The sequence below is a fragment of the Lynx rufus genome, unplaced genomic scaffold (assembly GCF_022079265.1).
Source record: "Lynx rufus isolate CCGP_SWC_20201006 ecotype Redwood Valley unplaced genomic scaffold, mLynRuf1.p SCAF_11, whole genome shotgun sequence".
Taxonomy (NCBI): domain Eukaryota; kingdom Metazoa; phylum Chordata; class Mammalia; order Carnivora; family Felidae; genus Lynx; species Lynx rufus.
Window position 1 is genome coordinate 40,663,388 of NW_025814825.1, and position 15,408 is coordinate 40,678,795.

General features: G+C 50.5%; 1 protein-coding gene across 6 annotated transcripts in view; it reads left to right on the forward strand.

Annotated features, from left to right (window-relative positions):
* PAX2 (paired box 2) overlaps positions 1-15,408 on the forward strand; it is a 77,284-nt gene that overhangs the window by 43,498 nt on the left and 18,378 nt on the right. For all 6 annotated transcript variants that reach the window (XM_047072683.1, XM_047072684.1, XM_047072679.1 and 3 more), the window contains one exon: positions 13,918-14,093. In XM_047072683.1, coding sequence (XP_046928639.1) covers positions 13,918-14,093 — 176 coding nt within the window. The remainder of the gene's footprint in view (positions 1-13,917; positions 14,094-15,408) is intronic.

The following is a 15,408-nucleotide window of genomic DNA, read 5'->3' on the forward strand; positions in this document are numbered from 1 at the left end:
AGTGGGGAGAAGAAGTCTGACTCCCGCCTCTTCCTGGGAACTCTGTGTCCCTGTTCAAGTTCTGCCAGGAGCTGGGACAGAGGAGGACAGCAGAGGTAGAGTCATCCGAAGGCAGGGCGTCCAGAGAAGAGTCAGAGGGAAAGGGTAGGGTGGGCAGAAATTGCTGATTGCGGAGGACGCTCTGGAAGCCAGGAGATGCCAGGCATGGAGGGAGGCAGAAAGTGGCCAAGGATGGCTCTCGCCCTTTCTCTCCCCTTCTCTCCCCTCTCCCCTCCCTCCTTCCCTTATCCCTCCCCTCTTCCCGCCACACATCTTTATTGGTTCCGGTAATAGCGTTGATTTGCATGTCAGGCAAAGCCTTGCTACGCACACAAAAAGAAAACCCCAGCCGTGGCGGTGTGGCAGTGTCAGCTCTCGCTGTTGTTCGACAGTGTAAAATTAAATTAATAAAGCCCCCAACACAGGAAAACATAACAGGAAATTAATGGCCTTTACTGTCGCTCTGATGCAGTCATTTGCAACCCTGCTTTCCGCACCAAAGACTTCATAAATGCAAGCAGTTTCTCTAAACAAGCATACTTAGGGCGGCCTGGTATGTAATTTTTCGCCTTGCTTGTGTCCTTTGAGCTAACAAAGCCCCCTTCCCTCCCGGCTCCAGAGAGGTTTCTAACTGGTTCTGGCCCCAGCTGGAACCCAGCACCAGGCAGGAGGCCCCAGCCCCTCCCTGAGAGCCCACGTAGGGCTGAAGGAGGACACAGGTCCCACATAGACAGACCCTCTGCCAGCCCCCCTTCCCCACTGGCGGCCCGGGAGACTAGAGTCCCAGCCTCGGCCAGCCGGCCAGCAAAAAGACACAGTACATGCTCTCGGGCAGGAATGCTGATCACTCTGGGGAAGTCACCCAATCCCACCCAGTACTCACCCCTCCCCTTTCTCCGTGCATTTCAGTGTCCTCTCCACTACCTGTTTGCTCCCCTCCCATCACTGCTCTGGCCTTCCCTTCCCTCCAGCTTCATCTCTACCTGCTTACCCTCCTTCTACTTCGTATATGAGTCGCACACACTCACGCTGGCTGTGCGTTGGCCGTGGGTGCCCACGCCCTTCTTTGCTACAGGTAACCCGGGGCTTCTGGGAGGAGCGAAGGGACCTCTTACTCAGAAGGGGGAAAGTAACCGAACTGGCATAAATTCTCCGTGGAGTTCTAGGTCTCCCCCTTATCTCCCTCTTGTCTACTGTTTGGTTACAAAATATGAGGGCCCTAAGTGATCATTCAGGCCATCCCTCTGTCCTTGGGCAAATTTCCTATAAACCATTTCAGAGGGCTGAGAGCCTATGGTTTTGCTTTGGTGTGTAAATAGTGGAATATTGACAAAACTTACACTTACTTCTTTGGGGAGCTGTGTATCAATGCGGGCCCAGGTGCCCACTGTGTTGGGATGTATGAGAGGAACACGTAACGAGGACTTGGGTCTCCAGGAACATACAATCTGCTGGGGGAGGCAAGGCTATCACACATCAGACAATAAGCTCTTAATTAAATGCTAAACCATGTGGCTGAGCATCCAATAGGAATCCGAGGAAGTGGCTAGAAGGGCAAGCAGGAGATGGGACTTGAGCCTGGGAGTGGCCAAGATGCAGACAGACTGTCTCCAGAGACCCCCTCCCGTGTGGAGGGGGGCCCAGTGGCTGTGCTGAGGGTGGTGACAAGGCAAAGCCTCAGATTCTTGAAGGTCATCTGGTCTTATCTGCCACTCACATAGGACTCTCCCTTCCAGCAGTTCTGCATGACAGGCCACTGCCCCTGCCTGGACATAGGACATAGATGGACGGTTGTCATTGTTAGCACCACTGCCTTTATACTGAGTCCCGGTAGTGTTGAGGGAAACACCTTGGAATCCGAATGTCTGGATGTGGGGTCTACCTCTACTCCTTGCTTGCTGTGGGACCTTTGGCTATTTACATAATCTCTCTGAATCTCAGTTTCCTCACCTTTAAAATAGTGACGACAATATTAACCCCTTATTAGAGTGGTGGTAAAGATCTCCCTCTGACACTCTCTCTTCTCTCCCTCCCTCCCACCCTTCCTTCCATTTGTTCTACCTGATTTGCTGAGTGCCTGGAAAAACACTGGGCTGAGCCCTGGGTGGATTTTAGTTTCCTGCACTTGAGGAAGGTTTTTCACCATCCTGGTTACCCATCTCTGAATTCATTCTTGACAAAGTCCCTCCTACGTGAACACTGAACTCTACAGACAGTCTAGCCAATGCCAAGATCAGTAGAACCATTGCCGCTGTCCATCTGGAGAGTCTGCGTCCATACGGTAGCCTAAGATTACATTCGATTTTTTTAGCAGCTCTGTCACACTCAAGATCATATTGAGTTCGTGGTCAACTAAAACCTCGAGATCTTTTTCACATCAATTGCTATCAAGCCAGGTCTACCCCATTCTGCACTTGTATAATTGATTTTTTTAACCTAAACATAGGGCATTCCATTTATCCCTGTTGAATTTCATCTCGTTGGTTTGGGCTCTTAATTCCACCTGATTAAGTAAGATCACAAGGATGTCTTCTGTAGCATCATCCTAGTAGGGTTTTTTTTTTACAAGAAGTATTGGCCTTTAAAATAAAGGAGAGGGTTAAGCAGCTGACTTGATGAGATCGAGCCCCGCATTGGGCTCCCCGCTGGGTGTGGCACCTGCTTAAGATTCTCTCTCTCCTAGTCTCTCTGCCTCTCTTTCTCTCTCTCCCTCAAAATAAATAAATAAACGTCAAAATATAAAATAAAGGAGAGACAATGCCCCACCAGCGAAAACCTCCCTTCTGGTTGCAATAAACGAATGCTTTAGGTACGATTGAGCCCAGCAGCCATCAACCATTTCACTTTTCTTCATCTTGTCCATAAAATTAGGAAGGAGATTCTTTGTGAAATGTTTACATGCACAACATCCACAGCATTTTCTTAATCGATTAAAGAATGCAATTTAAGTTGGTGAACAGATCTATATATAAAACAGGGCAGGACTGGGGTGCCTGGGTGGCTCAGTCGGTTAAGTGTCCGACTTCGGCCCAGGTCATGATCTCACAGTTCATGAGTTCGAGCCCTGCATCAGGCTCTGTGCTGACAGCTTGGACCCTGGAGCCTGCTTCGGATTCTGTGTCTCCCTCTCTCTCTCTGCACCTCCCCAGCTCATGCTCGCACTCTGTCTCTGTCAAAAATAAATAGACTTAAAAAAGATTTTTTTTTAAACAGGGCAGGACGATTTACAAAAGTAAATAGAATGCGGTTCTTGACTGCAGGAAGCTTCTAATCCAGTAGGGAGGTTAAGTGTGTACATCACAATACAAGCAGAATGTGATAGGGGCTATGATCAAGGTATAAAGCACTACGATGAATTGTTTCTTTAAAAAAGAAAAAGCGGTTACTACCAACCAGGGCAGTTCAGGAGGTTCTAGTGGGGTTTGCATTTGATATCTAATCATTGATATCTAATTAATGTGCCACAACTTCTCAGTGAGCGCATATAGGTCCCAGGCATCCATGTTCCTTCCTGGTGCCCACAGATTAACTGTATAATAATTTCTCCTATAAGATTTCCGCACCCTGGCATTAAACTTATCAAAGCGTTATTTGCAGACGCGTACCTTTCCCCCTTTTGCAGGGCAGATGGCATTGAGTTTTGTCACTGCTACGTCCTTCCATTATGACTTCTCAAGGATTATCAACAAAACATTTAGGATCCTACCTACTTTTCCCCCCAGGGTCCTGGTGCATGAATTATCTGGGTCTGGGAAAGTTAAGTCCATTGAAATTGTTAGGACTGACCTGCCGGGCCCCCTCCTGACCTGGGCAACTCCTGCTGGTCCTGTTTTGAAGATTCTTTCTCTGAGGGAGAAGGCCAAGGCGAGCTGAGGGTCGAGAAGTTCTGCCTTGTCTCCCCCCCCCCTTTTTTTTCCTCAGTATTACCTCCCTTTCCCAAGTACTGAGCCCTAAACCTGCCTTCCTTTTTGTTCTTTCTTCAAACATAGCTATTGAAGGCCCTTTTTTGTTGTCTCAGCTTGTTCTGAGCTTTTGTCTTCCTGACAGGTTCATGCTACTCTCATATCCATCCTTGGTTATGGTCCCCTCCTCCCATCTGTTGTGTGTCCTTTTTAAGAGGGGAAAAAAATGACTTTCGTCTGATGATCAGTGCAATACATGCTCATTGTAAAATATTTGGAAGATAAAGTAAATTTTTACAAAATCACCCATAATCTCCTCTCTGAGAGATAACCGCTCTTAAATTTGGTATAATCTTTATAGTCTTTTTTTTCTTCTGTGCATATATAATTTTTTATCAAAATTGGAATGATACTGTATATACAGCTTGTGTCTTGCTATTTTCCCTTAACATTCCATAGGACCATTTTCACATATCATTAAATATTCTTTGAAAACATGATTTTTTAATGGCTGCATAATCTTCCACTGTTCGGTGTACATGTCCTTTTAAAATCTAGGCTCATCATATTTTAAAGCTTATCCGTGTGCAACAACAATGACTTTCCTTAAATGTCCTTCTCTTTCAAGCCCTCCCCCACTCCAACCCCCTTTGTTTTGTCGGGTTGATTATTTGAGCTTGTAGAGGCGGAATTTCATTTTTACAGCACCCTGTCTTTATGGAATCATATTCCCTTGTAGAATCTCTTGCCATGGGATCGCACGACTATTCTTTCCCTCCACGTGTTACAGTTTGCTTTCCTCAAGTTGGATTCTGTCCAATGCCTCCTTCCTTTGCTACCGTCAAATCCAGACATGGTTGCTTTCTCCCCAGATTCCCATCACATCCTTTTGATCAGTTTTTGTTTCTTGGTCAGAATTAAGCGGCTTGGAATAGTGAAACTGAGAACCTCAGTCCCCATCCTAACAATGACTAGCTGTGTGACATGGGAAAATTACTCAATCTTTCTGAGCCTTTTTTTTTTTTTTTTGGCCTTAAGAAGGAATCATATTAAATGATCTCCATAATAATTTACAGCTGTAAAATGCAATGACACCGAATCCAGAGCGGCAATTTCCTTTGTTGCTTCTTTTTTCTTCTAAAAGGTAAACTGTTGAGCGAGGCAAGCTAAGAATTTACCAGCCTTTACTTCTGGAATTCGGTTAGATGAATCAGTCAACATTTTTTTTTTTTTTATCACCTCAGGCCCTATGCTAGGTTTACAAAGATTAAAAAGATGGGTTTCTGCCTTTCAAACAGTCACAGTTTAGTGAGGAAAAAACCCAAACCAAACAAATAACCATGATAGGGGCACCTGGGTGGCTCAGTCAGTTGAACATCCAACTTTCGCTCAGGCCATTCAGGATCTCATACTTCGTGAGTTCGAGCACCACGTCGGGCTCACTGCTGTCCATGCAGAGCCCGCTTCAGGTCCTCTGTCCCCCTCTCTCTCTGCCCCTCCACCCCTCGTGCTCTGTCTCTCTCAAAAACAAAGAAGCATTGAGAAAAATAACCATAATATAGATTCCGAATTTGGCTCTGCCACTAACTGGCCATAGTAGATAATTTGGGGCAAGTTACCTTTCTATCCCTTGGTTTCTCCACATCACGAGCTCAGCTGCCACAGGCTCATTGCCTGGGTTTGCTTCTGCCTCTTCCATCACTTGTTAGCTTCATAGCCTTAGGAAAATTCTGGAACCTGTGCACGTCCATTTCGTCACCTACAAAATGGGGATGATAGTAGAAGCTTCCTGCTTAAGTTCTGGTGCAAACTAAATGAGTTAATATATGTACAGTTATTAGATGAGCACCTAATATATAGTAAGCACTTAATGTTAGTTGCTGTTAGTGTAAGGATTAAATCAGCGTATATATGTTACGCATCCTGTCTGCTACTGTAATAGAAACAGGATAGATTTCAGTTATTATTATTATTTCTACAATAGAGGTTTGGATAGATGGCTATTGGAACACAGGGGAAGAAGAAATTAATACTGCGGAGGGAGGAGCTAGCCACCCTGGTGTAATTTTAAGGAAGCTCAGTCCAGAAAAGCTCATGGGACTTGGACAAGGCCATGTAGCAGTGAGCGACAAAACCAGGATTTCAAACCAGATGTTACCCCTAGTCCAGCGTTATGTTAGGATGTCTAATGCAGGTTAGTGTCCCTAGAGGCACGCGGGTGCGAATGGGCACAGCAAGACTGAGGTTAGACAGACCAGCCGGCCACCCCCACGTTCCCCCAGCCATGAACTCACTGAGCGTTTAGAGGCTGAGCTTGGTCAAGGATAGCAGGTGGTTTGCCAGGACTAGAAGGCTAGGCAGAAGCTAGTCTTGCTCCGAGCCTAAGCTTTGAGCCATATTTCCAAGGGCTTCTTCGTGCTCTCTTCTTGAGCTTGGCTTGGCCAGGGCAGACCCACAGATTGTCCAGCTTAAGGATGGGAGGCAACGGGGCATGTCACCCCACATCTCCTTGGACAGTGCTCCCGCCGGCACACTCTCCAAGCCTGGCCCTTGCAGCCCTTCCCTGTACAGGGCAGCCCTGTTCCTGCCAATTTCTCCTTTCCTCCAAGCTTCCCCCCTTCCTTCCATCTCCCCCGCCTCTTCCCCCCTCCACTCCGCTTTCCTCCCCTTCCCTCTTCACTCCCTCACACTTTTCCCTCTCTCTCCCCCTATCCTCTGCCCTCCCCGGGGCACGAATCCCGGCTCTTTCCCTGGATGAAAGCGGCCCACTCCTCGCTGGGAAGGGGCGCCCCGCTGCATTGGCTGCATCCGTGGGAGGGCCCGGCGCCGCGTGGGGGTGGGGCCGGGGCCGCACCGGCGGCTGCCCTGAATGACAAGCGGGGATATTGATCGCATTCTGAACTCAGCCCAGCCGATAGAAGGTAATTAATGACTCCATTTGCCTCAGTACCGAGGAGAACAATTGAGTTTGAAACTGCAACAACTGGCAGCTGGGGGTGAACCCCTCAGAGGGGGAAGGTAGTGTTAGAGGAGCCAGGGAGGGGCGCAGAGGCCACTGGTCAGGGCGTTAGCCCAGAACCCCCACCCCAGCCACCGCTAGCCCCTGCTCCTCCCTTGCGCCCAGCCCCTAGGGGCCGAGGCCCATCACCCACCTTCCCACGTCCATGCCTTTCTCTTTTCTTCCTGTATTACTTTTCCCCCGCTCATTTTCTGTCTTGGGATGAAACAAGACTTCCTTTCCCCCAGATTGCTTCCTGTCAGCTGTACGATCTTGCACATCTCCCTCAGCTTGCTCCCTCATTTGTAAAACTGAACTAATGGTCTCTCTTTGGCAAGTGTCCTGTGGAAATTGGAGATAATGTGAGTAAAGCACTGGAGCCTGCCCACTACATAGTTAGTGTCCGTAAATGATGGTGATGCCGATCTTTGACAAAGAAGGTAACTTTGGTGGCGTAGAACTTTGGGGTTAGACATCCCCGAGTTCAAATCCAGGATAATGTTGAACAAATAAGTTTGCTTCTCATCTGAAGAATGAGAAGAAGAAGAAGTACGTTGTGAAGTTGGGTGGATTTAACGAGTGTATGTGAAAGCCCTAATATTGTCAGTTTCCCCACAGACAGGTAGATACGTGTATTTGGGCTCACAAAACTGCGGTTAGTATAGCTCTTTGCTAGACTTTAAAAGAATTCCTCTCAAAGGCCTGATTCCTACTTCTTGGGATTTGGGAGGTGACACTTGTTCGTCCCCCCCTTAATTCTGTAGACTTTGGTGAGCCTTGGGGCTTTCTGACCAAGGAAATGGCATGATTTCATTCTGTCTCTAATCATCACCCCACCCACCTTTTGGTCAGTGCACAAGAACTTCTCCTGTCCCTTGCGGTGACCACTTTGAGAACTCAGGTAGCATGTCTTCACACAAGGAGCACAGAACACTTCTGTTCCTAGCCCTGCTCCCTGCGACATGGTGTTCCCTGGCCTCCCTCCTGCCCAAGCTGCTGGGACCTCACTGGACAACACTATTCATGATTGGCCTAGCCTGGGGTCAGAGAGGTGGAAAGTAGGGCTCTGCCCTCAGGAAGCCCACAGTGGATGGGGAGTGACAAGGCTAAGTGAGCGAGGAGATCAGATCTTTTGCTGAAGAGTCAAAGGCATTTTTACTAAGGATTCCAGAAGCGGTGCACGCTTGTTATACAAAGACCGGACAATATCGAAAAACTTAGGTGAAAAGAAGATAATTTGCTCCTGATCAGACGGGAACCATTGTCAACCATGTCAGCGGCTCTCCCTTCAGTTAAGATGACCTTTGGTTTTACAGTTGTCTTCATCCATGTGGGGACTGGGACACCGTTGCTGGAGCCCATGCTCCATGGGACCCATGCTCCATGGGATGCTGCAGCCCATTGCTGCCCCGTCCACAGCTGTGCACGGAGCCCCTTCCCTGTGCCAGGCTCCCTGGTGGATATGCCCTTGAGCTAGCCACTTACCCTTATAGAAGCTATTCTCTGTTTACTCTGAGCCTGTTTCCTCACCAGTAAGGAAAAAAAAAAAGAAAAAAAAAAGGGACCATAATCCCTACCTGCCTTAGAGAGTAGTTAGGAAGCCCAGATAACCCAAGGTCTATGAAAGCTTTTTGTTAACTGCTCAGCAAATAGGAAGCAGTCAGAGGAGAAGACAATATGAGCCTTTGTTCCCCCGAAAGAATAATATACATCAGAGTTTTAGCTCAGCGGTTTGTTTAATTTAATTAATTAATTTATATCCGGCCTTGTTTCCAAAAGGACTTGTAGTAGCTTACTCTCCTTGACAACGCTCATGCTGTAGTGGACAAAACGCCCGGAATGGGCTCCAGTCCTGAGAGTCCTACTACCCAGTTGTGTGATCTGGGACTGGTCACCTGCCCCACGTCACCGCTCACCCCTTCTAGTTTTCCTTTTTGTAAAATGAGAATTTGGACCGAGTGTCCCCCTAATCATTCTGAAGTAGTCTGTGCTCAGCCAGCTCCACCAGCTCACTGAAGGCCGCTCCTTCGGTGTAGGGAGGGTGCAAGGCAGAGAAGGCTGGGGCGGGGGGGGGGCGGGGGTGGTGGCTAAGATCATGTCCCAGATGGAGTCAAGTGGTCCCCAGCTGAGCCCCTGGGTTTGGAAGCTGGCCTGCGGAGTGAAATGACGTAGTGGGTAGGCTCTGGGCCAAGCAGACCTGAATTCAAATCCCGACTGTCATTTACCAGCGGTATAGCCTTGGATGAGCTACTTAACCTCTCCACCTCAGTTTCCCTCTCTGTCACATAGGTATCACGGTACTCCCCTCACAGGGTTGTTGGGAGGATTAAATGGCATGTAATAAGTTCTGAGTGTTGTGAGCAGCTAATGGATGGTGGCTGGGTAGGGGACAGCTGGAGAACAGGGCTGACTCCTCCACACGTGGAGACTGACTAGCACACGGTCCCTCCTTTGCTCTGGCAGGGTGCGGGGGGGAGGTCTTACTAAACGTACAGCAACCACATTTTCCAACCTTAATCTAAAAAAAATGGACCGGCCGTGGGAAAGAATCCTAAAACTCAGAATTGCTCCACAAAGCCCAGGACATGTGGCCACTATACTCCAGCCCTCTTCTCGAAGCCCTGATAACAGGTTGGCTTTTGTCTTCAAGATAAAGGCTGAGGGCCTCCTCCCTTCATTTAGGGAAGGACTTCCCTGGAACCAATAGTCACCGTGGGCCGATAGACCCATTTTATCCCAACCTTGCTTTCTGTGACAAGGCCGTGGTGTGGGATGTCCAAATTAGAGGCTGTCTCTGAGCCCTGTTCTCAAGCGAATTCCACTGCCTTCTTTGGATGGCAGTTGTGTAGCTCCGAGGTTAAGTTCGACTCTTAACTGGGAACACAGTGTTCTCTGTCCCTTGGCACTTAGGCGGGCAGGTGGTTTGCTGAGGGTGGTGCTCACCAGAGTGGGGGTGAGTGAAGGAGGGGCATAAGTCTACCCTGGGGCCTGCTGTGGATCTTCCCACATCCCTCTGATCGCTAGAGATACGCGGGACTTCCCTGATAGGTGACTGGGTGTTCTGAAGTGCCAAGCCAGTCCGATGGCCAGTTCAGACACCTCCGGCCAGGGCTTTGGCTTTGAATGTTACCCAGGGGAGCCTCGGTCATTCATTCAGTCACTCATCAACACCGACTCTGTGCCCACCTCTGTGCCTGGTGCCAGACCAACAGAGATGCATCAGGCATGTTCTCTGCCCACAGGGAACTCACAGCCTGGCACCTTGGCACAAGGGAGCAGTCGGTGTTGGGTCAGGAGTCTTCTTGGGGAAGAGTGCTATCTAATTACTCACATATTTTCCCTCCCCACTCACTCAGAAACCTAGATCAAGACCCGCTTCTGCCTCCTCCTCTACTTTGGCCCAGCTCTGCCAGAGAGCCCTGAATGTCCGGGCCTAGCACTGGTGGCATAGCACGGTTCCAGCCTCTCCTTGCTGTCACCTCTGAGAATCCACCCTTGGGAAGTTCCACCCTTGGGAAGCCCCACCCTGAGCGCTTTCTCCATCATCCTGAGGAGGTCCCTGCCAGCGGTCAACACTGACCCTGGTCAACGCTTCATTTTTCCATTCCTTTTCTATCCTCCCCTGTTCTCTTTTCATGCCTGCTCCTCTTCCTCTCCTCTCTTCTCTTTTCCCCTTCCTCACCCTACTGTCCGAACCCGCCCCCATCCAGGCCCCCCCCTTAGCTGGATACCCAAGTGTACCATTCATGTGCCCTCCCCCAGCCAGCATTTCCCTAGGCTTCTGGCATGGGGAACATCTGCCCTTTTTCCTCTCCCTCTGTCTGCCCTTTCTCCGCCTCTGGGTTTCCTCCTTCCTGAGCTCTTCCTTCTTGGACCTCTGACCCCAGGCTTCTCCCCACCACCTTTCCTCACTTCCTTCCCACACTTTCTCCTTGCCTTCGTCCCTCCCTTCCTTCTCCAGCTGAAGCAAGGGTGCCACCCCCCCCTCTGGAGAGAGCCTGTGAGAGCTCCCTGTCCCCACCAAGGATGCCACTGCCCTCTCCCCGCCCACAAGCCCCAACCCCCCACCTCCCAGAACTTTCTCTGCGCTCCTGCAGCATTCATGATTACAGCCGCCTTTCCTGACTCTTCAGGATCTTCCTTCTCCTCTGGGGCGTTTCCTCAAGCTTCCTGCAGCCTCTCTTGGGGTTGTTTCTCTGCAGGCTTTCATCATACCACCTTGCCTCCCTGATCCTCCAGCACCTTCTTTCTCTTCTTCCCCCACGCCCTTCCTCCTCTTGTTCTTCCCTTTGCCCGCCTCCCACTGCCACCTCTTCCAGTAGCAGGCTTCCCTTTGCCTCTCCTTCCTCCCTCCCCCTTCCATCGCTGCCTCTGTAACCTGTCTTATCACCAGGGCCTGAGTATACAAAAAAATAAATAAATAAAAAGGTCAGTGAGTGGAGGGAGCAGCAATAACCCCTAAAACAGTACTATCAGTGGAACATGATTGATCAATTGAATTCCATAGCGGCTGAAAAATGTGGGATTAAGTAGTGTATTATACGCACAATGAGTTGAGGCATGATGTTCATTTCAAGTTCATTTCGCCGGCCTCTGCCACCAGATCAGGCAATCAATAGGGGCAGCAGATATCATATATCACCTCTCTGCGGGCTGGGGAGAGAGCACCATAATCTCTCGCAAATTTAGAGTGACAGATTTGTCAAGATCTGAAGGGCCCCTGAATAAATGAAGGAAAAGAGACTCCTCCAGCCAGTGACCTGAGGACAAAGCCTCAGTTCAGCCCCTACACACACACACACACGCACGCACACACACACACACACAAGGTTGAGCCAAGCCACACACAGGCATATACACAAATCCACACAGAGGCATGATATGAGTCTTCCCACACATATGCACACACTCATGCACATCATGTGTGAGCACATGCTCGCAGACAAATGCACACTTTCCTTCCCAGGACCCATTTGGTGACACCGCAATAACCACACACAAAGACACCCGCTGCCTCCCTCGGCCCTGACAGCAGGGCTTCCCAGAAAGGTAGGAGGACTCCAGCAAGAGAGAACTGGACACAATGGAACATGCAAATAGCTACGAGGGGGTGGAATTGGGATGATAGCACCTCCTCAAAAGAAAAACAGGCAGAGAAGAAACATGGGGCACATGAGCTCATGCTCCCCATGCAATCACACACACACACACACACACACACACACACACACACACACATCCTTTGATAACGGTTCTTGCTCTGTCACTTACAAAGACACAGACACATATTTATCTGGATGTTTATACATGTACAAATACATATACACAGAGAATGCCCACACAAAAGGAAAAAATAAACATGCCACACCCTACCTCATGTAAGAGAGACACACACACTCTCTAAGACAGAACATCATTCCAGAGGCTTACACAGTAAAAAACACAACCACCAAGTTTTGTGTCCATAGGAATGTGGAGACATCGAAATACTGTGAAAGCTGTCCCTGTCTGTCCACCTCAGACTTGGTCCTGGTCTTCATTTCTCTCCCTTTCTTACACACACACACACACACACACACACACACACACAAACACACTTTCTTTGCTTTCCCACCTCCTGAGGAATAGAGTGGAGGAAAGGCAGCAGGTCCCATTTGGAAAGCAGACCCCCATGCTCCGTCTGGGAGGCCAGAAGAGAGGATGGCTGCAGGTGGAGGTTAATCAATATGTAATATTTTCTATGGTCTCCTGAATGATACTGTATGGTGTTACTGTATATAATGCAATATTGATTATATCATATCATATAATCACCTATAAACTGATATATATAACAGTCCCAGAGGAACACCCTGAGGCCTACAGCATGGGCTGGCCCCAGGCCCAAGGCTCCCCAGCAGGTCTTGGGCCGAAGGAAGCCGAGAACTGGCCCTGCTGTGCCTGGGGGGGGGGACCCAGCTTTGGGCTGGGGGGTTGCTGGGTAGAGGTTCAGAGAGAGACAGAGAGCAGGCACTTAGCTCACTGCGTGCTCCGAAAACCCTAACAGACCTGATGCAAGGAGGTAGGGAGGGGTAGAAAGCCCCCACACGTAGAAGAAAGCCCGGGCAGAGCAGGACATAGACAGAATTGGCCTGCAGCCCCAGGACGGGCACTAGTGTGGCACCACCATGGCCTTTTCTTCACTGAGTGAGTCTCAGCTCTCTGTGAGACCCGCAGGAGGAACTGGAGGGCAGAGGATGGCCTCTGATGTAGGCCTACTCAGAGTCCGGGTCAGGGACAGAGGCTGAGGCAGGCGGCCTGGGCACAAGAGCATCCACAAAGACTCTGTCTTTAGTCTCTGCCCAAGGCAGTGTGCCACTGCTCACGTGCCAGCCGCTGTCCTCCTGCTCTGGTCTGAGTCCTGGCCCAATGCAAGCAGAATGCCTCAGCTTGACTTTCAGAGCCCCTCCTCCCTCGGCGGTGAAGTTAATTACTTCACCCAGTCTCCATGTTACACTCAGCCTCGGAGATTTGATGATTTTCCACCCCTGGAGTCAGTGGAACTGAAATTCATCTCAGAGCCGAGTTCAATTCTCCACAGGCTCGGTAATGCTGGTCTGACACACCCAGCTCCTCCCTCAGGCTGACCCAGGCCTGAGGACAGAAGGGGCTCAAGGGAGACATCCCCTAAGGAGACGATTCCTAGCAGCCCCCTGGCTCTACTTCTGCCCAGTTTTTCCCTCACTCCCACCCCCCCCCACACACACACACTGGGACAACTTCCCTTTCTCTTCCCAGGTCCTTCAGAGGCTCTGGCTTCCTCAGCCAGATCTGAGGCATGGCCAGCCCCTGGGTCAGCTGCTCCAGCCTAGAAGCTGGGAGTAGGGGGTCCCGGCAGGGGTACAACGCTCTGGGGGCCGAGCCAAGTGCCGGCCCCCCCGGGCCCACTGTACCTCCGCTGGCCTGTGCTGATGCCCCCAGTGTCCATGTGTCCTGCAGATGTGTCCGAGGGCTCAGTCCCCAATGGAGACTCCCAGAGTGGCGTGGACAGTTTGCGGAAGCACTTGCGAGCTGACACCTTCACCCAGCAGCAGCTGGAAGCTTTGGATCGGGTCTTTGAGCGTCCTTCCTACCCTGACGTCTTCCAGGCATCAGAGCACATCAAATCAGAACAGGTGAGGAAGGCGTTTTCTGCTTGCAGAAGCGCAAAGGAACAGGGCAGGACAAGGCCTCTGGACAGTGTGCATCGCCAGCATCGCACGTGCTACATGTGTGTGCACCACGTGTGTGCTGTGTGAACACACACGAGGACATAATGGTCGAGTTAAGAAAAACCATTCTGGCATAGGGCAGTTAGAAATGATGAGCTCTGGGTGCTAAGATGGTCTTGGGTAAGTCTTGCCCCCTTCAGAGCCTCAGTTTCCCCATCTGTAGAATGAAGGACTTGGGTAAGGTCTAATAGGTCCCATCCAGCCTTGCTGTTTCATGAGTCTGGCATAGAATACCCAGAAAATGTCCCCATGCCCCTGCCGTGTCCCTCGCCTAAATGGCCCGAAGGTCTTACAGAAAGTTTGTGCAAGCCTGGGGTGCTATTCTCGCCCAGCGTCACGAGGAGAGCCCTCTGTGCCTGCCTCCTACTCCCCAGTGCAGCTGTCCGGTGTGACCCCAGATAGGCCAACGGCCCTCACACCCAGTACTCCCTCCAGATGCAGAACAGCCCAGCGTGGCTGCAGCCCGCAAGACAACGGCACGATGCACAACGCGGACAGACGTCTCTGATTCCTCCCGTGTACCCATGTGCGCGTGTTCACCCACCACCACGGGCCCCTGCTCACTGTACTCAAACACGGCCCCGAGAGCCGGAAGGGGCGCCTTTCCCAGGCCACAGCTCAGCACACCTCCCGCACCTGCCTCCACCCACACATCCCTGTGGGCCCCCGGTGCACGCACGCAAAGATAGGAGCACACACCCATTCCTCCCACACCTACGGCCCAGGCCAGGCCCACAACCGCAGCCCAACACGGTCAGCCGGGCTTGCACGCGCACCCGCGCGGTGGCACAGCAGCGCCGCCCCGCGCGGCACAGTTCCTCCCTCGGACTCCGGCAGCTCCCAGCCACTCGCCTTTCTCTCCGCCCGTCCTTTTATCCCATAAGCTGTTTGTCTTCATAAAACAAAAATCAAAAGTCTTTTTAAGGTGCCCTGAGCCATAAACCAACAAAGGAGGAGCCGGCCGAGGCGGGCGGCTCGGTGCACCCTCCACGAGTCCCCGGCTGTATTACAATGAATAACCTTTATTTACTTTCATTAGACTATTAAACACCAGCACAGTCATTTTTCCCCCTGAAACTCGGAGCAGGGCCCATAAAGCAAATCCGAAGCCTAATTGAGTTCATTTTAATTTCTCTCCGATCACAGCGAATTACTCTGGTGATAAATCAGGGGGCAGCTTCACCCCCAGTAGAAGGCCTAATTTGCAGCTAATTACAAA